This window comes from Gordionus sp. m RMFG-2023, chromosome 1, assembly GCF_954871325.1.
Source record: "Gordionus sp. m RMFG-2023 chromosome 1, tfGorSpeb1-WG-v2, whole genome shotgun sequence".
Taxonomy (NCBI): Eukaryota; Metazoa; Nematomorpha; class Gordioida; order Chordodea; family Parachordodidae; genus Gordionus; species Gordionus sp. m RMFG-2023.
This window is the reverse complement of record NC_088775.1, coordinates 51,906,454-51,931,101: the sequence shown is the minus strand read 5'-3', so window position 1 is coordinate 51,931,101 and position 24,648 is coordinate 51,906,454. Positions and strand designations below refer to the sequence as shown.

The following is a 24,648-nucleotide window of genomic DNA, read 5'->3' as shown; positions in this document are numbered from 1 at the left end:
GATGGATTCTGCATATTAATGATTGTGAGTTGATTAGTTTCAATTTTTTTTCTTTTATTACTATTTAAGTTTTCATTTATTTCTTTCAAACATGAGGAATGTAAAGCCTATATTTTAAACAAAATATAATTAATATAATTATTTATTACTGAATTTTTTATTAAAAATAACTAAGCTTTTTTAATAATTGTAGATTAAAAATTTAACTGCATTTTGAATCCCTCACTAAAAAATTAAAAATTGATATTCTGATGGCCAAAGGTTTTTCAATTTCTTATTTTTTTCATAATTCAGAATTATCATTTAAAAAGGAATCAGGAAAAATATCTAGCAATAATTATATTTTATTAATCTTGAGTTTTTAATGTAGGTTTCCTGCACTATATACTATAGTATAATTTAATTGCTTATATTTTAATTTCATAATTAAGCTTTTCAAATATTATGAGAGAAAATTTCTTTAATTAACATATGTTTAAAATATATATTAAAATCACTATCTTATTCTTTAAATTTATTAACAATTTGATATTAAACAAATAGCAAGACTAAAACAAGAAATAGAAGATATTGTTTAAACCCAATGCATTAGATATTTTGTTAATCTTACGTTTTTAATGTTGGTTCCCAGTCCTATATACTATAGTATAATTCAATTGTTTTATATCTAAATTTCATGATTAAGCTTTTCAAAATATTATGAAAGTATACTTATTTTAATGGTTATTTTATAATACACATGTTTAAAATAATAGTATATTATATTAATATCATTATTAAAATCTAAAAATAATAATATATTATTTCATCTTTTTACCTTCATATGTTTTTTTAAATTGGAACTGCTAGACATCGAGGTTGATATATTTGTGATAGGACATAATCTACATTTACAAAGTGTCGATTTTGTACCCTTAATTTTCTTTATTGGAATAAAATATGTCTCAAATTGAGGCCAAGGAAGGGTTAAATTTTCTTCATCAGATGAATCAACTATTATAGAGTTTGGCATATATTCTTAAAATAAATTATAATATAGAATAATAATATTAATATATACTTTGAATTTTGATTGAATATTAGTTAGATTAAAATTTGATTGAAAATAATGAGCGAAAATTTAAATAAGAAATAAAGGGGTGGTTGATATGAATTAAAAACTCGGTTTATTATTTATATTAAAAATAAATAAAAGTAATTTTATAGCACAATAAAATATGTTTTTTTATTAATATTTTTTTAAGAAAAAATTTAAAGTAACGAGTAACGTTTTGCGTTACCGTTACCCAAAAAAAAAAGAAACGCGTTACCGTTACTTCTAGAAAATGATAAGGTATGACGTTTCTTTTCTTAAAAAAAAGGTAAGACGTTTTTTGACGTTACTTTACAGCACTAGTTGAATATAGCAAACTCTTCTACTCATCTTGATTCACGAATTTCCAGATTTTCCACGAATTTACCAAAACTACATCGATAAAATTGGTGAATATTGGTCACCATCATTCCCTCTCCGATTTGTTTGTTACAAGCAGTGTTCATATTTGGTTGAGGAATTTTTATCTTGAAGATATTTTCTTGAAATTACTTGAAATAGATGGTGTGGCATGTCGATGCAACGGTCACCACCGAATAATCCTTCCAACGAACTATAATTATTTCATTTAATTTTTCGAATTAATAATCATAATATCCTCTTTCTTTTTTTGCTACAGCCTTTATAGATTCAACTGGGTAATGCTCTATTCTATTCTTCCTCACAGTTCCAGTTGTAAAATATCCCATTTGTTTTAAGTATGACAAAAGTTTGAATGAGGTAAAGAAATTATCAAAATATATTTTATGATATAATTTGGTTTTTGCCAGAGTTGTTAAGGCGCTCCTGGAGCGCCCTACACTTTTTCAAAAACACCTAAATCCAGGTGCGGGAGCGGTAGATAGCTCCTTTTAGGGTTGGAGTGGATTTAAATTTAATGTTAAATTATTTTTTAAATATTAATAAATCTACTTATTTGATAATTAAAAAATTTAATAAAAATGAAATTTTATTTTATTTAAATTTATGCAATATAAAATGTTAAACTGAGTTTAATATTGGTTTTTTATTTTATCAGTTAAAATATAAGTTCCTTCCAAAAGTGTCAATCTTTATGGAATAAACAAATTATGTCTAATAATATGGCAGATAATATCAAAAAAATGGGTAGGTATCTGATTTGCCAAAATTCCACTAGATGGAATTCGTATTATGAATCTATGATTTTGTTAAATAAAATATTATGTGAAAACAAAAAGAACTTGATGAGTTAGGTGTCCATGGGCTTATACGTTATATAACTCTCAAGAACGTAAATTTATTAAAGAGTATAGCCAAGTAAATATATTTAAATCTCTATTCAGCAAAATTGATGAGTGAAGTAGAATTCTATAATAATCAAGAATGTGAGAAAATTAATACAAAACAAAATTAATAATTTACTGTCTAAAAATTTAATCAGGTCCCACCTATACTCAAGCTACAAGATATATAACTAATGATGTTTTTACGAAATCAAAAGATAAAACTTTGAGAATTTATTTAAAAAATAATACATTGTGATAAATACTGGGATGGTTCAATGGGTAGAAAATCTCGCATCCTTGCATATCGCTCGTATCACATTGCAATATTCCATTTGCTAAAGACTAAAAATATTTTTTTTATATTTTAATGGATAAAGTGAGAGATTTCTAAAGATTAAACATTGGGCGGGTTATGTGAGGTGGCGGGTTAACAAATATTTTTAAACCAATTGGCGGGCAGATTTTAAATATCTTTCGGGCGAAATAGGCAGAATTGACTTCAATTAAGAGTTGTTAAACGGCTCGTTTTGAACCAATTTTTAAAAACTAACTCAATATTATAGCAAGTAAAATATTGCCTACACCTCGCCATTTCGCTAATAGATGTCCAAACCTAAACATTGGGCTGGGAGTTGGTTAAATTTGTTTTAAAAGTGAGGGGGCTTTCGGGTTAAAATCCACCCATAGAAGGCCTCTAATCGAAACCTATTTACAAGACGATTAGGGCCTCACTTTTATAAAATTTAAGAGAATATCAACGGCCCATTAACTACGCACCAAATTATTAGAAAACAACGATTATTTTAGGGAGCACTATCATGTCTAATTCAAAATTTTGGTCAATTCAAATATCAAACTCAAATCGTTTGTACAAAAAATAATAAATAAAAATTATTAATATTATAATAAATAATATTTTTACCAAGTTGTGAATAGACACAAGGAAGGATTCTAGCTTCGAGTAAATCTTTGGGAGAATAAATATATTTACATTTTTTTTAAATATATATATCGCAAATAAAATGGTTACTGGTAAATAAAAGGAATTATATTCTTAAATTCATGCCCTTATCTTACTTCAGCATCGAACCCTTTTAGCCTGGAATGTTCTTTGAGATAGGTATACACGAGGGTGGGAATAAACTGAACACAGAACAGACGCAATTTATGTTCTTCGGAACGGTAAAAATCGTAGAGCTGATGATACACAGGATCGTATTCCTGTTTTTAAAGTTTCGAAAATGGTTTAAAATAAATTTAAATAGGTTTAATTAGATCCACTTTTCAAAAATGACCCGATTCGAAAAAATAATTTTATCCGATCGATGCAATTTATGTATTTATTTCAAAGATTAGAGCCTAATTCAAAATTGTATTTTAGAAATAGGTTCGAGAACGATCCGATTTTTGAGGGGTTATTGAAAAAGTACGATATTTTACGCAAGTGGCAAAATTTTAAGAACTAAAGAATAAAACAATTTTGGTGTAAAATTTATAAATATTAGGAAAACAAAATTTCTTAAACTTTTATAAGGCTCCGAGTCCAATATAAATTTTAAAATCAAGGGCGATTCGGATTTAAGCCTCGAAATTGTCGGTCCGAATTTGACCAATCCAGTTAGGGTCGGATTGAATTAGAATGGTTCCGTAGAACTGTAGATTTTATATAATTTTCCTATTTAAATTGACGAGTCAAAGTTATGAATATAGGTTTTTTACTCTGTTTATTTCTATACTCATTTCATAGTTAAATTATTCTGCAGATTTTGAGTTTTGTTAATCTCTTCTAGAGTGTTACTTAAGCGGCATTGATAAAAGGTTTATAATTTTATAAAAATAAATTATACATTTCTAATGATAATATCAATGCCCCTCATATCCATCCTACATTTAAATTAAATGGGAATTTTATCTTTTCATTTTTGATCATTCTCTTTTGTTTTTTTTAAATAATTTATTAATTTCCCTGTCATTTTTCGGTAAGGCGATAGTTTAATAGGTTTTCCCGACATGCGCAGTAGGTTTTGCATTTTGAATTAAAATAATTTTAAATGTTCATAGTCCGAAATTTATAGGGTTTATATTATACATCGCAAAGAATACGCAAATTGGTTTGTGGATGTAGATTATATGAAAGAAAAATTATTTCAATGAGAGCAGTTTTCAGTATCAATGAGAGGGTTATAAGGATTTTTATAAAATAAAAAGATTATTAAAAAGGTTCAAGGGATAAAGATAGTGTTGTTAAACGGCTTGGTTTGAGCCGATTTTTAAAAATGGCTAACTCAATATTTTAGGCAGATAAATTGCTTAAGCCTCGAGACTTCGTTAATAAAATAAACCTTTGTGCCATTTATGTATGACCAGAATCTTCAGGCTTGCTTAATATTTTTCCGGCTAAAATATTGAGTTAACCTTTTTTAAAAATCGGCTCAAATCGAGCCATTGTAACACTAGATAAAGACAATGAATTATACTATCATTGCAGCTCTAAACGATTGCGGAAATATTCAGATTGAGGTTCTTCATGAGTTGCAACGTTATACACTGCCACTTTGTGAATGAAAATAAAATCATTATGATTAAGATTTTTGAGATGGATAATATTCCATTTCATAATATCCATACAAATAGAGAATAAATAGAAAGGATATATTTACCAACATATAGCCCTTATTATAATCCCATTGAAAATGTATTTTTTCAGAGGAAGATTTTGTCAGAAACCAAATCCTAATAACGAGGAAGAATTAATTTGTTTTATAGAGCATGGAGAGAGAGAAATATCTGAGGAGAATTTGATCCCTCCTAAGCCTTTTCCAAGTTTTAATGAAGCTATGCCATTTGTAATCGTTGGGGATTACGTCTTCCCTTTACAAATTATCCGATAAAATCCTACCCCATGAGAAATCTAAGAGAAAAACGGTAATTGAGCATTTTTATTAAAGTTACCAAATTAATATTGATATTTGAATTGAGTATTATTAAAATTATGAAATACAATATATATTTGAATTTAGCATTACTAATAAAGTGTTACCAAATTATTTGAATTGAGCATTATAAAAATTATGAAATTAATTGAATTTATTTAATTAATTATATCATTTTAAGTCTATAGAACTGGTATTGGTAATTATTAAAATTATTCATATCCTTATGTATTGATTAGTTAGTAAATAAAAATCATAAATTTGTCATATTTGTTAAATAAAATAATAAATATGTGTCAAATATTATTTTAACCACTTTACCCTAGTGCTTATTACCCCGAACTCAGGGTAAAATGACGAAAATGAGTAGTTTGACATAACTAATCATAGCTCCTAAAATATTATAGATAGAGGGCTACACTTTTTTTATCTTGTAGATGAGGGATGGGACTACATATTGATCTATAATTTGTTGTGTTTGACTCTAGTTTAAAATTTTTATGGTAAATATGCAAAATGCCTATCGTTTTACCCTCTTCCCTATCACTATTACAATATAACATTAGAATTACCTCTCATAATTAGAAAAGGATATATAAAAAATCTAATTGGAAGAAACTGGATAATTAAATTTCCAAAAATGACTGAAATACCTGAAAGAGCCATACAAATAAATAACATTAATATATTGGGCTGTTTGAAAGATTTTAAGGCACAAATATACATATGAAAAAAGAGAAACTAAATTTCTATAAATCACGTCCCATATCATATACATTAAAAGAAAAAGTTGAAAAAGATTTATACATATTGCTAAAAATAAGAGTAATAGAAAAAATAATTTGTAGGGATTTTAAAAGGACTAAATCAAAATGTTAATGTTGATTCATACCCAATCCAAGAATCCAAGATTTATTAGACAGTTGAGAAAAGGAGAGGAATTTTCAATATTGGATCTCTCAGATCATATTTTCAAATTAAAGTAGGGGAGGAGTCTAAAAATATCTTGAAATCAATATGCATAGAAGATTATTTAAATATTCAAGACTACCTTTTGGTAAAAACGGAATCAGGCTAAAGATAGAAAAATATAAATTTTTCAAACAAAATTTAGTGTACTTAGGACATAATGTTTTAAAAACGGGATTAGAACTACAGATAAATACTGAGACAGTAAAAAAATCACCAGAATTAAACATATAGAAGGGGGTAAGAAAGACCTGCATTCGCCTCAAGGCGCTAAATGCGGCAGAGAAAAACTATAGCCAAATAGAAAGAGAAACTCTTGCCATCATATTTAGGGCTACAATATTCAAAGAATTTTTATATGGAAAAAAGTTATATAATATAAATGATTTAAATTATTATATGTCTTGTAATAAATCACAAAAGGATACATGGTATGCGGTTAGTCCCGTGAAATCCTAGTATTTCATCTTGAATCACAAAGAAAAATCTGCCTGAACGATGTATTCTCTTTTATTTAAATTCATTTTAATAGAATTAATGCCTTAAAAAGTTTTTGAAATAAAAGCAATTTTAAAATTTTAAAGGTGCGAAATTCTTCGTTTTTCGCAATTGAGGCTCTGAATCTCGTGAACTAAATGTAGCGAGTTATTATTTAAGGTTTTCTTAATTTTTCACCTATTTAAATTATTGCAGCAATTTTAAACAATTACAAAAGGGGTCGACGGAAAATGTACCTTTTTTGATTGATATGACATGGAATGGCCCAGAAATAAGGAATATTTTAGTATAAAAAATAAAAATATCCCGTTATTGGTAAATAAGCAACAAAATTTTAACCATAATCCGTAGTTTCATATATCGCCATCTATTTCATGCAAATAAAGATTTCAATCTTTGGTAAAAATGGCTATTCCGGTAAAGCCGATTTAGAAAACCAACACAATATAAGTAAACTCGAAGTTAATTATTCAAATTTTTTTCTTCTTATGAAAGGTCTTTAGAGATTCTTTTGCCTACAATGATAATATATTATATTTATTTTTGCGATAAATAGTCTTTGAGATATAAGCATTTTAAAATTACAGATTCAAAAGTCACTATTTTCTCACCTTTAAGGCCCTGTTTCTCGAGCCAGGTGTGCTAGCGAGCTAATATAAATGGCTCCCTCGTTTTTAACCTAAATAATTCCAGAAATTGTTTACAATTTCGACCGAAAATATGCCTTCTTTGATCGATTTGACATGAAATGTCCAATAAGTTGTTTTTCCTAAATTGGAGATTTGCTCTTATAAAACTAGTTTACTAAATGATAAAAGATTATTTTTAATTCTGCATATTTTCATAAATTTTTAGCCTTAGCTATTAATTTTTAATTGGCAATATTTTATTTGCCAAATTCTTTCAAAACTAATTAAGTCCATGAACCGATGTATTCGTTTGTTAAATGCTTATTTCTTATACTGTCCATGCTTATTTCAAATTACTCTATTATCAGTTATTGTGAATGGTATTATTTTTTGTGTTATTCTTTCATAATGGTGCCTGTTTCAATAATTTATAGAATATGGGGCTTGCCATTGCTATAAAATTATAATAAATTCTACTCTTTGTCCAGGCATCACTAATGAGGGTCAAATTATTATTTGCAATCAATGCAAACAATTGAAACAATAGATTCCTCACAAGTCAGTGAAAAAATGTGGACAGACCTTTCATCCAGATTAATAGACACTGCCAAATCGACACTAGGCTTGACAAGAGGAGGCAACAAATCATACAAAGAACTATTTATAAAATATGGTACAAATCCAAAAACGCAGATGACAAGACAAGATACAAAAAATCCAAGAGATTAGCTACAAAGGCGGTGTCTAGAGCCAAATCTATGGCATACGATGAGTACGAAGATCTACATACCAAAGAAGGGCAAAATAAAATATACAGATTAGCCAAACAGCGAGAAAAGAACTCTGGGATATAAACGGAGCTCCGAAAGTAATCAAAAATAAAGATGGGAAATTGATAATAAAGGAAAAAGAAATAATGAATAGATGGAGAGAATATTTTCAGGAGCTTCTCAACTTTAATCCGCACATACTGCATCTAGACGAACACTCCCCATGTCAAAACCTTGTACAACCAATAAAACAACAAGAAATAATCACATGCCTCAAGCATATGAAAAACAACAAAGCTAGGGGTCCAGACGATATTCCAATAGAAAGCCTTGTATATGGTGATAGGAGGAGATAAAACAGAGAGTATTGATATAAATGAATGGCAGATATCGGCAATTGAAAGCTGCAAATATTTGGGCTACACTATACAAACAAACGGCACAATAGAAAAAGAGATAAAGAGTAAGATTAATCAAGGGTGGCTAAAGTGGAGATCTTTATCTGGAGTGCTATTTGATAAAAGAATCCCACACAAATTAAAGGGAAAAATTTACAGTTCCATAGTACAACCAACTATTCTATATAGTTCGGAAACATGGCCAACCAAAGAATCAGACGAGAGAAGTCTACAAACCATGGAGATGAGGCTGGGGTAACATGAAAGGATAAAGTGCGCAGTACAAGAATACTAAGTAGTTTAAAGGTAGTGCCAACAGACTTAGGTGGTATGGGCACACAATGAGAAGGCCTATGAACTACATAGGAAATAAAGTTAAGAGTTTGGAAGTGATGGGCAAACGTAAAAGAGGAAGGCCAAAACTTCAATGGGGCCATAAAGTTAGAGCCAATATAAAGAAGTATAGAGAGATGTTGAAGGAGGTTACCACCAGAAAAGGTGAAAGCTAAAGAGAAAAAAAAAAATTAACTAAATGACAATTTCGAACACAAATAATATTATTGGAAAATATACAAAATATTCTAGGTAATTAATTTAGAAAATTTTAATGATAGAATAATGATTAATTTAGACAAGTTTAAAATTTTATATTAAAAAATTTAGACTTAACTCAAGGAAATTGCCGTTACATCATTAGAATTTTTATTAGTTAATCTATAATTACATGACTTGTCAAATTTTCTATTTAAAAAATGAATTAACCCTACCTAATCCATATTTCCCATACATTCAATTAACCACCAACCCTGTTACATATCTCTCTAATCTTTAATAATTAATATCCTTTATCTTACCTCAGTTATTACATGAAATATATTTCTGCTAATTTAAAAATTTACATAAAATGAATATTACTTGAGTTACGCTATTATTATATTATCGAGAATGAACGTATGCATAAATATATTATGATTTATGAGCCACGAGGAAAAAATATTTTAGCAAAATATGATATAATAAATCGTGATTATTTGATTTAAAAACACATTAAGAAAATTGAGGAAACTATAAGAGAAATTCCCAAACATCATATCCCTATGTATAACCGCTCCTAGAATCGAAGCAATTACGTGGTATCTGCTATAATATCAATTTAGCAGTCACCGTTGATGTAGAGCTTTAGAAAATCAAGCTTTAAAATTATATCCTACTCGTCAGTCTCTATGAAATTAACAAAATATACCCATAAATAGTGTTATGACCCGATTTTTATAAATGGCCCGATTAAGATTTTAACCAAAATAATTATATGTAAGCCTGGAGATTTTTATGTGGCAGAACGGTTTGGACCTCTATATGCCAAATCTCGAGACTTACATCATATTATTTTGACTAATATTTTAATCGGGCCGTTTAACAACACTACCCTTAAATATTGTAAATATAATTTTAAAAGGGAAGATATTTGATATATTCAAATACCACGATAAAATATTAAGCGAAAAAGATCTTAAAGAAAGAAAGAAAGATTATGTGATAACATAAACCATATATACAATTTACTCAAAGTAATGCAAATTTATTAAAAAAATTTAGAAAATTAATAAATTTCAGGTAAAGAATCTTTGAAAAAAAACCTTGAAGGTGATCTTAATATAGTTATGGGTTATTTTAACTCCAATTATTTCTAGACTCCCTTGAAAATTAAATGATCTTACAGATTTAGAATTTTGATAACTACAGAAAGGTTTATAATTTTATAAAAACAAATTATATATTTTTTCATAACTTTATTGCAAATTTTCAACTGTTTCAGGGTTGGCAAGTCGGTCAATTGACCGGTCAAATTTAGTCAATTGACCGGAGGAGTATTTGACCTGGTCAAATATCAATACTCTAAAAAAATCTTAAGAAAAAAATAAAGAATATGTTTAAAAAAAGGAGAAAACGATATAAATACATGTGATCACAAATGTTGAATATTTTGGGTCCCCAATATCAAGAGGAGCATCTCACTACTAGTGAATTCAATGAAGTATGTGATATAATTCAAGAAACCATTTTAGATGGTGATTGTTGTAGCTGTTGAAAAAAAGAAGAAATAAATTTAATATAATACATCAAATGTCAGTTATTTTCTGACATGGGATTTAGTTTTCCTAGTGGATGGGAGGAAAACAAAAAGATCACATGGGTTGTTTTTAGGAAAGAACAAAAAGATCACATGGGTTGTTTTTAGGAAAGAACAATAAAAAAATATTTTAAGGGACATAATTAATTTCAGAGGCAAAAATACCATGTTTAATAACAATTTATGTATAGATTAAACTTTGCCCACCATGCCCATTAAGAGACTAACAATTCCTAGTTCTACTTCTTTTTTAGAAAGAAATAGGTCGATTTGGATTAATATTCTTATGAAAATAGAAATCGATTGAAGATCTCGACATCAGGAAAATTGATTAAAAAATATTAAAGAAAATGAAAATATTGAATATGAATCAGAACAGGCTCTGTTAAGGAGAGCTAAACGTTAGTTATTGAATGACAATGAATTTAAAAAATTAATATTATAGATTTATTTTATTATTATATTCAAAATAAGTTAATATGGACTTGAAAAAACATATATTTGAATTTGCCCATATTTGGCAGAATACACAATCCTGGTTTATAATGATGATAATATCTATACTGCTATTATTCTTGCATTCAAATTGAATTGAGAGTGGAAAAGCAGCTACTAAAATAGGGACTCAAAACATAATTAATTTTATTTTAAAAAAAATTCCTAACATAAAAGTACCTATAATTACACCGAAAATATCCTTCAAATGATTGAAGATCTTTTTGGATTCAATTAAATAGATATCTGGAAGAGAATATAAAAGATATTTTTTTTAACAAACAATACCTGAATAAATATATTTAATAATTATAATGATTTAAAAAATATTTTTTCTAAATACAATACCCCTCTTCCCTCTAATGCTCTTGTTGAGCGCTTGTTTAGTATTGCTATAGAGGTTTTAGGCTAGAGGCGTGGATGCTTGACAGATTCAAATTTAGAAACTTTGCTACTTTTAAAAGCAAATAAAGGATTATAAATTTTTTTAGCCTCATTTTTGTTATTAAAATATATAGAAAGATATGATTTTATTTTGTGTTTTTCAATAGTGGGTGGGGGGGGGGGGGCACTATTTAAAAACCCAATATCGAAAACAGGAGTTAGATGATTCTGAAATGTTATGAGCGAGAGCTAGCTCCTTTGAAGAAGCGTTAACAACTCAGATAAATTATATATAAATTTTAGAAATAGCGGTTTCGTCATACACAGATAAATATATTTTGTTTTTAAAAAAAATATATTTGAAAGTAATAATAATAAATAATGTTTTACTTGATGCCTGGGATCGTTTAAAACGTAGAATATATCATTTATCAGGGCATCGTGGGAATGTATATCACAAGCGAAATTAGCGAGATCGCTTTTCTTTAAACTCTAAAACATTTATAAAAAAAAATATAATTATGAAAAGATCATAAATTTGCGGCATTATTATGCTAATAACGTTTCATTTAATGACGTTGTGCGTTTATTGTCTTTTACATATTATCATATTGATGAAGAAATAAAACAATTAAGGTATAAGATAAGAGATTTTAAAAATAATTAACATATTTTTAATTGAGAGATCGGTAAATAAGTAAAAGGGACAAGCGTGTGGTTAGTCATATGGGGCTCATTTGATTATCCCCTTACAACTATGTCCAATGTGACCATTTCTACTTAAAAATTTTAATATTTTCAAGTTTATATTATTTCTAAAAATTAAATACATATTATATTATAGTTAGTTAGCTCTTCTTAGTTAACATATATAGTTTTTATGAGGATTACAAAAGCATGCCCAGTGTACTCCCGTCTTCCCTATATCCCAATGGATTTGGATAAGGTTTCAACTAAATGAACGCCGATATTAAATATCGAATTAAATCGGCACCAATTTAGCGTTTTCAGAAAATATCGGATCAGCCCGATATTTTTTAAAAACCCGATCTTATCAAATATTTTTTATTGTTTTGGGGTTATTTTATAATTATGTATATAATCATGCAATTTTTTTATTTAATAAACAATTCCATAATACTTAATAAAATTTATTAACTTTAAAAAAAAAAATTATTTTTTGTAAGGTTTAAAAAAAATATTTTAAAATTTTACACTATTTTTTGTAATATTATATGCAACAAGAAAAGGAATTTAAATCTAATAATGAATTCAGCTAGTTTTACTAAATTGCTCGATTTAGCCAATTTTAAAAAAGTTAACTCAAAATTTTGGTCAAAAGTAAATTACTCAAGCTTATTGATTTTGCCCAGAGATAGCAGAAAGGATTTGACTTATATTGGCAAAATTTCGAGGTTTAGGTAATATTTTGGCTAAAATTTTGATTTAGACCTTTTTAAAAATTGGCTAAATGGAGCTGTTAACACTATATTCACCTATAAACATTGCAAAAATTTAAAATGAGATTATTAACTTTTGGAGAATAAAAAAAATAAATACACTTTCATTAGTGAAATTAGTCAGTTTTTTTTTAAATAGCAAATATTGATATTTTTATGACATTGTTATACAAAGATAGATGGTAAATAAAAATCAATATAAATATCGGATCGGCATAGGATCCGTTTTTTAGTAATATCGGATCTGATCTATGAAAAATTTGTGGGTCGGCACAACCCTACAAAACATATTATCATATTTAAAGAAATCTATAGAAAAATCTAGAATTGAAGAAGCCCATGAACAAAATGTCAATTCTGAAATCTCGCTTTTCTCGAGGTGAATTAAGAAACAAAACTACCTTCAACCAGGACCAATTCAGACGACTTTATTGAATAATTCTTTTGGCTGTAAAGTGTTTTGAATTGGTTCTGATTGGCTTTCACTAGATAAACATTATAAATTTCCTATAATAAAAATTTTATTCATTAAATAGAACACGGCAATCCTACTTTAAGGTTCTGTAAACGCCATTTCAAGTAGTAAATTCCGTTTTAACTGCAAAACGTTCTCGCATATCAGATGAAAATTGTTAATATTATTTATATTTCAAATCCTATTTTATCATTGTTTTAAAGTATTGTACAGATTTAATAGAAAACATTTCCAAAAATTATTTAACTTGTAAAAATTGATAGAATATATAGATATACTATTTTAGCAAATCAAATAATTTTATTTGCAAATAAATTAAATATGGAAATGTTTCTCATCAAATCTGCTAAACACTGATTATACAGGGTTTGCAACTGTTATTATTATTATGACAGCAAAAATACATAAACATCATTTTTTTATATTTAAAAAAAATATCAATACCTCGATTTTTATCATTTTTTCCAAGAAATTCCAAAACGAATAATTATTAAAAAATATAATTTTTACAATAAACTTATAATTTATTTAAATAAAAATCAACTGAATATTCATAAAATTATTTTTTTTAATTTCTAAATAAATAAATTTAATTTATATAATTTTGCGCATCAATGATATCGCATAAAAAGAATCGAAATATTCTTTAAAAATTTATAGCTGGACGTCATGTCTAAGCAAGGATTTATATATTCCTTCAATGTAATAGTTAATTTTTTTTCATACATTTTAAAAAAATATTTATAAAAAGTAAATGTCATTAAGTCTTCCAAGTTTCAAATATTTATTAATTAAAATTTTTGTATGAATGAACAAATTTCCTTTTAGTGATCTCAAGATGGCACAATGATGATATTTTTAGAATAGAAATTATTTGATATCATTCTTTCAAACCTCCTTCATTAAAATAATTAGATTCCGTATTTAAGTCATTCCATTTCAAATCAACCATCTTTTGACCGACCCTTTTCGATTTAGATAAATTGTAGGCTGGTTATATATTCACATATCTTAAAAAAATTTTTAGCCCATTGGTTAACGGAGATAATCGGGTTTAAAGGTGGAAAAATCGTCTTTTTTTGCTTTTTATTAATGGGTAATTCCATGACAAATCGACCGATTCGGCCGACCATCTCAAAAATGAATGAAACTTTGCATGTTAGTTATTTATGTTGTAAATGTTAAGAAAATCAAAATTTTAGAGTGCTAGTTCAACCAGATCCAAAGGTATATGCCTTAATTTAAAACTAAATAAGATAGAATATTGAATCTAATATTAATAGCTAAGTCAATAATTGATAATTATGGCAAAAACATCAAAATTAATTTTTTTAATTAATATTTCGAAATGAATATGATATTCAATTTTTAATTTTTTGCTATATTTTTTAATAATTTCTTCAATAATTAGCATAGCTGGATATTTATTTAAAAAAATATTGTTATTTTTATACTTTAAAAAATAGATGGCGCTAAATAAAATAGTTTTAATATGTTAAAATTCATTTTTTTGTTGCTTAAATATATTTTAATGTATATATCATTGAAATCTTCCCAAATTTTGCCTTTAAGAGAGTTTATAAATTAATTAAATCTTACTATATCTAAAGGAATACAAAGCCTGGCTAGCTTGTAAGATTTCTTCAGGAGATAATATATGTTCAACCGGTGGGAATAGAAGGATTAACCAGCATTATGAGATTTGAGAAAAACTAAAACATCATCTGTCAAAGGTAGACCTGTGCGCCGATGTCTCAATTGACGGCGGCGGTTTTTTTTAATTTTTTATCGGCGTTCGGCGGCGCGCGGATTTCGCCGCCGCCTACTAAATTGTCGCCGGTGGCGGCGCGATATTTATTTAAAAAAATTTTTAATAAATTTAATTTATAAATCAATGTATTACATTTTTTTATAATTTGGCGCTCTTTTCTAACACATTGTTAACATAGTTTATTTCTTAAATTATTTCCTGTCTCACTTCATTTAAATTCATGTATTTTCTCATTCTCAGAAATAGACTAAGAAATTGCATTTTCACTCAGATCAGAGTCACATAAACAACACATATTAGTAATATTCTATTGATTTTTATTATAACAAATATATATTTGGAATGCAAACAAAATATTAAGTAAGAAATATAATAAATTAGAATTCAGATTTAGCTAAATTATAATTATCATGAATAAATAGAATTTTATCAAGATTGGTGGGACATAAAGAAGTCCTTTTTGCATTGAGTATTAATCCAGCAATGGAAAAAATTCTTTCGCTGGGTGTACTGGTTGCAGGTATACAAAGAACCTTCCTAGCTAAATTAGCAAGCCTAGGAAGTTCCAGTTGCTTTTTCTTCCAAAAGGTTAATGCATCCTCTTCTGAGATATTATTTTGGCTTAGCAAAATATGGCATTCTTGTTCTAAATTACTTATATTGTTATAATCACTGCCTGGAATGGAATGTTTACGAGCTATTTTGGCGATATAAGAACTGGAAGTCTCCCCATTATCTTCAACTTGGATTTCACTTTGTGCATTTTTATCATTTTCTAAAAGTTTTAAATGTCTTGTTAAAAATTGCAATGATGTAGTAGAATTTGAATTAAAATATTCTGACACAATTTTCAGATTTTGAAATCTGGGATCAAGGAGAGTCGCTAATATCTAATGTTCAAAATATAATTTTATTAATAAAAATATAAAATAACTTGAAGTTCAGTAATTAGAAACCTATGGTCAAGCTTTTTTTGCATATTTTCTTTTAAACAAATAATATCTGAGGAATCAGATATATTGATCTGTATGTGGGTTTCTATTTCACTGCGAAATAATAACCCTAGATTTATAGTCGATCCCTTTTGGGAGGAAAGAAATTCCACCGACTCTCGGAATGGAATTAATACGGCATAAAGCTCGTCAATCATATCCCATTCATTATTAAAAAGTTTTAACCATTGTTTTCCTATTTTATTCAAAACATTATTAATAGGATTTTTGTTCACGCTACGAACACTTTCTAGCATAATTAATATGCTGTGCCAGTGGGTAGGGCAATTTAATTTTAACGTTTTTGTATTATATAGATTGGTTGGTGTAATGACATTTCTATTATCCGCTTCGTTATCAAAATGATAAGGTATGGATCAGAATCATCAATATCCAAGATATGACCTGTCTCATAAATTGATTGGAGACATTTAAGATGCTCATCTTCAATTTCACATTCCAAATCAGCTACTCGATATCTGAGGGCTGAAATAATTTCTCTAATTTTTTTAAGGAGATTATCAATTCTGGCAACTTTTTTTATGCCATCAACTGTAACCAAATTATGTAATCCATGGCCTAAGCATAAATGATGCTCATAATCCCCCAATCTGACGCTTCTTTTGACATTTGCCCCTGCATCAGTTACCATTTGTATTATTTTGGCTTTTAAATGAAACTCCTCTTCGATACCATCAATCTCCGATAATATGGTTTCCCCAGTATGCTTTTGAGTCACATTTCGGGTTGCCAGGGTAAAATATTCTAAATCAAAATTTTCATCTAAATGATGAAGACTAAATGTAATATAATTTCGCCGCTTGAAATGATCGGTCCATAAATCAAAAGTAATGGAACAGAATTTTGGACCAGAATCAATCAGGTTTAAAACATGTGCCTTTATAGAACAATAAACATCATCAAGTGCTCCCCGACTAATAGTTGTCCTATTAGGCAATTCTGATGAGGAATCAATTATCTTATATTTCTATTTTTTTAGGCAATTTATTTTTTAATAATCATTTTATTTAAATTTTAAACCTTTAGAAAATCTGTCATCCCATTATTGCTAATAGAATCAAATGGCAATAAATCTAAGCAGCACATCAAAACATAATTTCGCCCTATTAGAAAAAAGATATTTAAAAAAGAGAAACAAATAAAAAATTTGATTTAGTTTTGAACTTTCAAAATAAAGTTTTACATAATTTAATAAAATATATTTTTAGTTTATTCATTAAAAAGATCTCAAAATAGAGCTGACAATAAACAAACTAAAAAATTAGTGTTTTAAAGTTTTACATAATTATTTTAATAAATTATATATTAAGTTTGTACATTAAAAAGTTCTCAAAATAGAGCTGACAATAAACAAACTAAAAATTTAGTTGTTTTAAAGTTTTACATAATTATTTTAATAAATTTAAATTATATATTAAGTTTATACATTAAAAGGATCTCAAAGTAGAGCTGACAATAAACAAACTAGAAATTTAGTTGTTTTAAAGTTTTACATAATTATTTTAATAAATTTAAATTATGCATTAAAAGGATCTCAAAATAGAGCTGACAATAAACAAACTAAAAATTTAGTTGTTTTAAAGTTTTACATAATTATTTTAATAAATTATATATTAAGTTTGTACATTAAAAAGTTCTCAAAATAAGAGCTGACAAAACAAACTAAAAAATTTAGTTGTTTTGAACAAATAGAGCTTAATAAAATTAATTTAACAAACCATTTAAAAATTTAAAATGAATATTAATAAACATTAATACTAACCTAAGAGCCATTTTTTATCTTTTATATTCTTGCTACATGTTGGCGTTGGCTTTAGAAACATTTTTAGAGTTTGAATGGATTTATTATTATTAGTTTTTTCTGATATTTTATGCACATTAATTAAGTGACGAAAAAGGTTACTCGTACTTATATTTTTGCTATAACATTTGATATCATAACTAAAATATAAATTATATATAAATATAAGTCTAAAATTAAAATAAATTACTGTGAAAATGGATTATTTTTATCCGAATCTTCCTCATCTTTTTTCCCCAATTTTAAACAAGGTTCACAATAAATATAATCAGGCATTATCGTGCTTTTCTTATTCTCATTCTTCAAAATAAGATTTCCAAAGTACTTCCACACATAACTTGATTTTTGATTAGTAGAGAGTTGTTATTTCATAATTGTATATAGGGTGGTTTAAAACGCACAAATCCATAAAAATAATTAATGAATGAATTTAAATGATATACACTATTCTATTATATAAAGCAATAGAATACAATTCATGTTTTATTATATTAATGTTAATATTCATATTTAAATATAATATGTAATATATAAATATAATTAAACAACATTCTAAATATTATACACGCCGTGCCGCCCCCATAAGAAAAATCGGCGGCTAGCCGGCTCACGCCGCTGATCTCAATCGGCGGCTGTTCCGGCGTGAATAAAATTGCCGGCGGCGCACAGGTCTAGTCAAAGGTAATCTAAATGAGGCTGAAGGTCCACAAGGGTGTAAAAATCGGGTTTTTACTTCATTTGTATCATTTTTCCGATTATAAATCCTAACCACCTCTATCATCATATATACATGTTGCATATCCATTAATATTTTATATAATTTCCTCATTTAAAAACGAAACTTGATTTATGCTAGTTTTTTTGAAATTTGATATATTTGTGTTTAGTCTATTTTGATATATTTTTTGGGTCCCATGTGGGATTGCAGAATTAAATCTTTTACGAAGGGCTAATTCCCCTTCGATGTATACTAGATTTGATATATTTTCAAGAATTCCATTAATATTTTCTTTTACATAATTATATAATTCTAATGGGGTTAGGATTAATTTTTGTATGGCCTTTGAAGATCTGGCAATTAATCTTTTGACAATTCCTCCTATCCCGTCATACGCATTTTTGCTGCCGAAGAAAAGTCATTCGGCAGGAATATTAAAATCGTATTTATGAAGGCATATTTATAGAAAATTTTTGCGATTCTTATATTGACAAGCCCACCAGGATTTCTTCCTATTGAAGAACTACCTTCTAATTCTAAGAATTTTATATACACTGCTATCGTGACTATTCTTCCAATACGATGTCATCCTCGCTGCGTATGAGCTCGAGATTAAACGCCTCACAGAAGATATACTCAAACTTAAATTTGACGATCTATCTTGGTTACAGGTTACCTTACCAAATAAATCCGGTAGCATTGGTCAGGCGCGTACGCAGCGGGGGGGGAAGGGTAAGGGGACAAACCCCTCCCAGCCAAAAAATGCAGTAGTCGGATATATTTATCAAAAATATTATTGTTTATATTAATTTATATTTGTTAATATTTATTCCTATCTCATATTAAATATTTAATTACATTTATTTATCACATTCATCTACTAAGTTATTTTATCAATTAATTTCGATTTCAAGTTTTCCGGCGTGATATTTACTTATTATTTTCAAATTTTTAGTGGCGTAATAATCTACCATTTTCAAATTTCTAGTCAAATAATAATTGTTTCTGAAATTCCTTGTCGAACAGGGAGAAAGAAATTGCAAGCTTCAAGCAGTAACAGCTTTCATGGAGTTAGAAGAGCCGATTATTTGCTATTACTGAAATATCACAATGGCCTGAAAGAAATATTTCCTCAGAAGCAATAAAATTATTGGATTCAATGCTTATTCCAATTTTTTTTTCTCATTATAATGTATTATTTAATTATACAACTACAGTAATACTTTTCAAAAACATGACATTGACTTGATTAAGAAGATGAGAATAGCGGAGAGCATTTTATTAGAACTCAAGGAAATTAGGGCTAATGTTGATGAAGAATTTCATATTTTATATGTTATTGTTGAGTCAAAAGCAGAGCTATATGTGTTTAATATTTGTATCCTTCGACTTGCAGCAAGGCAAGCTCATCGTTAAAACATTAATATAGGATGAGTAGAAGAGTATTATAAAACAAATGTCTCCTCTCTTAGATACATTTATAACCCAAATAAATGAATTATTTTAATTCATCATGCAGCACTTATCTCAGATATTACTTCCATAAAAGCCTTACCAACCTTTTTCAGATGGTGATAGAAAAAATATAATTTTGTTAGATTTTTATCATGAAGATGTTAAGTATCTTATGATGCCTTATTAGCTGAATAACTATATTTATAAAATTAACTATGGTTGATATAGTCCCAAAAATGCTATGGATGCCTTGCATATCAAACACATTTAAATTATATTCCCAATGTTTTAAAAGGGTTTATATATATTAGCAACTCTTCCCATTAGTAAACTAATGAGAGAACATTCTCATTTTTAAGAATAACAGAGCCCTGCAGAGGTACCATTTGCAGGCCATGGCCCGGATTTTTTTTAAAAAATTTTAACGGCCCGGTTCGGGTTTTTAAAAAAATCTTTAAGCCCTCCCCGGCTTTTTTTAAATAAAATTTTCAGGCCCGGCCCGGATTTTTTTATAATAAATTATATTTCTTTTTGATTTTGTTAGCTAATAATAACGATTTCAAATATATGCTGTTTTAAAATATACAACCCGGCCCCGGATATTTTTTTTAAAAAAAATTCAGGCCTCGCCCGGATGTTTTTTTTAAAAAAATCGGGCCAGGCCCGGGTATATTTAAAAAATTAAAATACGGTCCTGTCCAGGGGCCGGGTCTGCAGGTCTCTGAAAAACATACCAAGAAGTACAACTTCTGAAAGTAGATTGAAAGGTTTGAATATTTTGAATATTCATAGGCATTTGACACAAGCAAGGATGAGATAATTGAAAAATTAGCTCAATCCCAACGAAGATTGGATTTTACATATAAATATATAACATATAAAATACAATTATTCCTAAGAAACATTTTGTGTATTAATTTATATTTCCAACATTTAAATTTTTTATTTATATAAATTTTAAAGGCTCAAAAAATTCAAATTTCTATTTTGGGTCATTTAAATAATTCATATAGTGGATATATTCACTTTATATTTTATAATTCACATTTATTTTATAGTTTTTCTATACCGCCAGTTATATCCGTTTAATATTTTTTAATTCACATTTATTTTATAGTTTTTTATATGATGATTTATATATATAATTTTTTTATAATTCACATTAATTTAAAATTGTGTATTAGAAATAGCTATTAGTTCTAATAAATTTATGCTTGATATTTTTAAAAAACAATAATATTTCTTAAAAAATTTTATTATCCCCTCCCAGACCAAATTCCTGCGTACGCGCCTGACATTGGTATAAGGTCACCCTCACTACTTTCCGTTAGTGCGTTCATGTACTCTTGCCTATCTTACGAGCCAATCATACACACACTCACAAAACATCCTGACCCCTTGCTTCTGCAGGCAATTGATCTCTGGAAATTTCTCTCATTAATCGATCTTGCCTCATCGGCACTATAGAAGGACTGGGATAAGCCTCTAGTTGTCAACTCCGTTGCATACTTTAAATAGAGGAGCCAACCCGAGGAATTTCCGCAGCTCGAGGCTTTCCATTGCGAAATCTTAACCAGCTCGTAAGCAACGATGAGCTACGTCATGCCATTGGTCTTAGACTCATTTGCGATATGGTGATACCCTATCACTGTATTCTTTGTCATTACCTGATAGTTCAACCATCTGGAAAAGGGGGGAATTCCGAACATGGGATCTCATATAGATTCTCTAGCCCCTTCCAATATAAATAGGGATGCTCTATTGGACGCCGAGGAAAAAAAATCGCTTAATATTCGCCATCGCTACCTGCCAACTATGCATTTCTACCATATATCATCATTACTTAAACATCGTTCGGCTATCATGCCCTGGCATCTTTTAAAGACCTAGGGCATCGGATCTTTACTAGGAGTGAGGATCTCAACGATGGATATTAATTACGTCAAAGGTTGGCCCTAAACATAATTAAGTGTAATCATCTCAGTTTTATACTTTCAATGATGGAAACCCCTGTGCATAGTAGGCTTAGACTATTTTGTTCACAATTATAACGTTGGCGCTAAAAAGGAACTTGGATCTCAAGCGATAACAGACAGCAAAAATTAATGACAAAAACAAAAACGCGAATAAAGATGTACAGGCCAAAGCAAAGTTAATGCTACTTTTTAGATGAAGAATTCACAAATTTTCCCTTACTTAAATTATTAATATTATATAAATTTTCAATTAAATTAATATATACTAATTTATAATTGTAATCTTTAATTTTCCATTATTTAACTTTTACATTTAACGATAATTTAAATTGATTTATAAGCCGCAAAACAATATATAAAACAGATACAGGGTTTCCCATTCAAAAAAGGAAAAGTCCTTAAAAAAGGAAAAATTTCAATCATAAAAGGAAAATGTACGATCAAAAAAGGAAAAGGTCCGAACAAAAAAGGAAAATTCGAACAAAAAAGGAAAAAAGGGTCAATCATAAAAAGAAAAGGTCCGAACAAAAAAGGAAAAGTGTCGAACAAAAAAGGATAAGGTTATCAAAAAAGGAAAAGTGTCAAAGAAAAAAGGAAAGTGTCAATCAAAAAAGGAAAATTCTTGTTTAAAAAAGGAAAATCATTATTTTTTAAATTTTTTTTATTGTCAATTTTTCTTAAATTTTTATTTATTTTTAGTATTCCTTCTTATTTTATTTCTAACCTTTTTCGATTTATTTACTTAATTCTATATCTTTTCTCAATTTATTTTTCTTCTCATTTTTGATAATTCTTTTGTCTTTTTAAAAATAACTTAAAAATTTTCCGTTATTTTTCTTCACCTCTACACCATTTTTTAAACAATTCTTTCCTTTTTTTCATCATACATATCAATATTTTGACTTTTTATGATTTTTTCTCCTTATATTGTATTCTTTTACATATATTTCTAATTTTTCCAATCTCTTTAAGTCATTTTTAATTTTTATTTTTCTGATCTTTTCTTAATTTTTTTTTCTTCTTATTTTTAATAATTCTTTTTTGTAATTATTTTTAATTTTCACTTAATTTTTATTACTTAATGGCAGATATTTATTTATTAGAATTTTTTACATATCAAATTATTTAATTACAATTGCTGAATTAAATTAATCGTTTGGTTATAATGAACCTTTTTAAAATTAAATAGTTTGAACTGTAATACCAAACGATATGTAAATTACTAAAATATAATCATTTTTAAATTATTATTTAAAATTTTATTGTCTGCCATTGAGAAATAAAAACTGTGACAATTAAAAATTACAAAAAAGAATTATCAAAAATGAGAAGAAAATTAAATTGAGAAAAGACTTAGAAATTAATGTAAAAGATAAAAATATAAATATGTATGATGTAAAAAGGAAAAAATTGTTTAAAAAATTGTGTAAAGATAAAAATAACAGGGAAAATGCACAAATTATTATTAAAAAGACAAAAGAATCAAAAAAAATGAGAAGAAAAATAAACTGAGAAAAGATAATAAGAAAAAATAAAGTAAAGAAATCACAAAAATTTAGAAATAAAATAAGAAGGAATAATATAATAAATAAAAATTTAAGAAAAATTGACAAGAAAAAAATATTTTCTTTCATGAATGGGTTGGAACTTTTCCTTTTTTGATTAACACTTTTTCTTTTTTGATTGAACTTTTTCCTTTTATGATTGACCCTTTTCCTTTTTTGATTGGGACTTTTCCTTTTTTGAATGGGATACCCTATAATATAATTTAAAAAGATAACAAAACTAATATTTTTAAATCTTCTCCAGATTTATAATAGGCCACAAATGGAAGTATAGTAGCTTGCACGTTGTTCCAGTGAAATCCTTACACTTCATCTTGTAAAATATATGAATAATTTTTAGAATAATCTATAATTGTTAAAAATTCACCATCTTTTAAATTTTCTTTGGAGCTCTTCAAAAGTTTGCTGTTTAGTTATAAACGAGTGAAGTAAAATTTGAACTTTTTCCAATAGAAAAATTATCAACGGACTTTATAATTTTTTCAAAATTTGCTCTATCCACCGTGATCCATTATTTAAAAGTGACATATTCTACACGATTTCTCTGATTGATATAAATAAGATATTTTATACTAAGGCATTGATCACAATTTGTTTAAACTGACTGAGAGGGATTACAAATAATTTGCGTCAACAAAAGATAAAGAATTTATACAGTAATTTTCTCCGCTGTGATTTCAGCTAATACATTAGCATTAATTTCACATTCTGAACACTGTGTGCCACTAGCTCCAACTAAAATACAGTTTTAGGGCCTAAGTTCGCCAAATTTAGAGAATCCAATTGATATATATGGGTATTATTCTTTAAACATCTTGAATGTCTCTTTAAGATTATTCAATATTAGTCTTTTTTGGTCTGGTTATT

The 24,648-nt window shown here is 27.5% G+C and overlaps 1 protein-coding gene across 4 annotated transcripts in view; it reads right to left on the bottom strand.

Moving 5' to 3' along the window:
- LOC135931483 (uncharacterized) overlaps nt 1-24,648 on the bottom strand; it is a 187,143-nt gene that overhangs the window by 146,437 nt on the left and 16,058 nt on the right. For 3 of the 4 annotated variants that reach the window (XM_065468621.1, XM_065468622.1, XM_065468619.1), the window contains exons 2-5: nt 11,938-12,039; nt 3,418-3,561; nt 3,263-3,307; nt 2,590-2,682 (exon numbers count right to left, since the gene is read on the bottom strand). In XM_065468621.1, the coding sequence (XP_065324693.1) occupies nt 2,590-2,682; nt 3,263-3,307; nt 3,418-3,561; nt 11,938-12,039 (384 nt within the window). Of the gene's footprint in view, nt 1-2,589; nt 2,683-3,262; nt 3,308-3,417; nt 3,562-11,937; nt 12,040-13,926; nt 13,964-24,648 lie in introns of those variants that run through there. The other variant, XM_065468620.1, reaches the window with a different exon arrangement.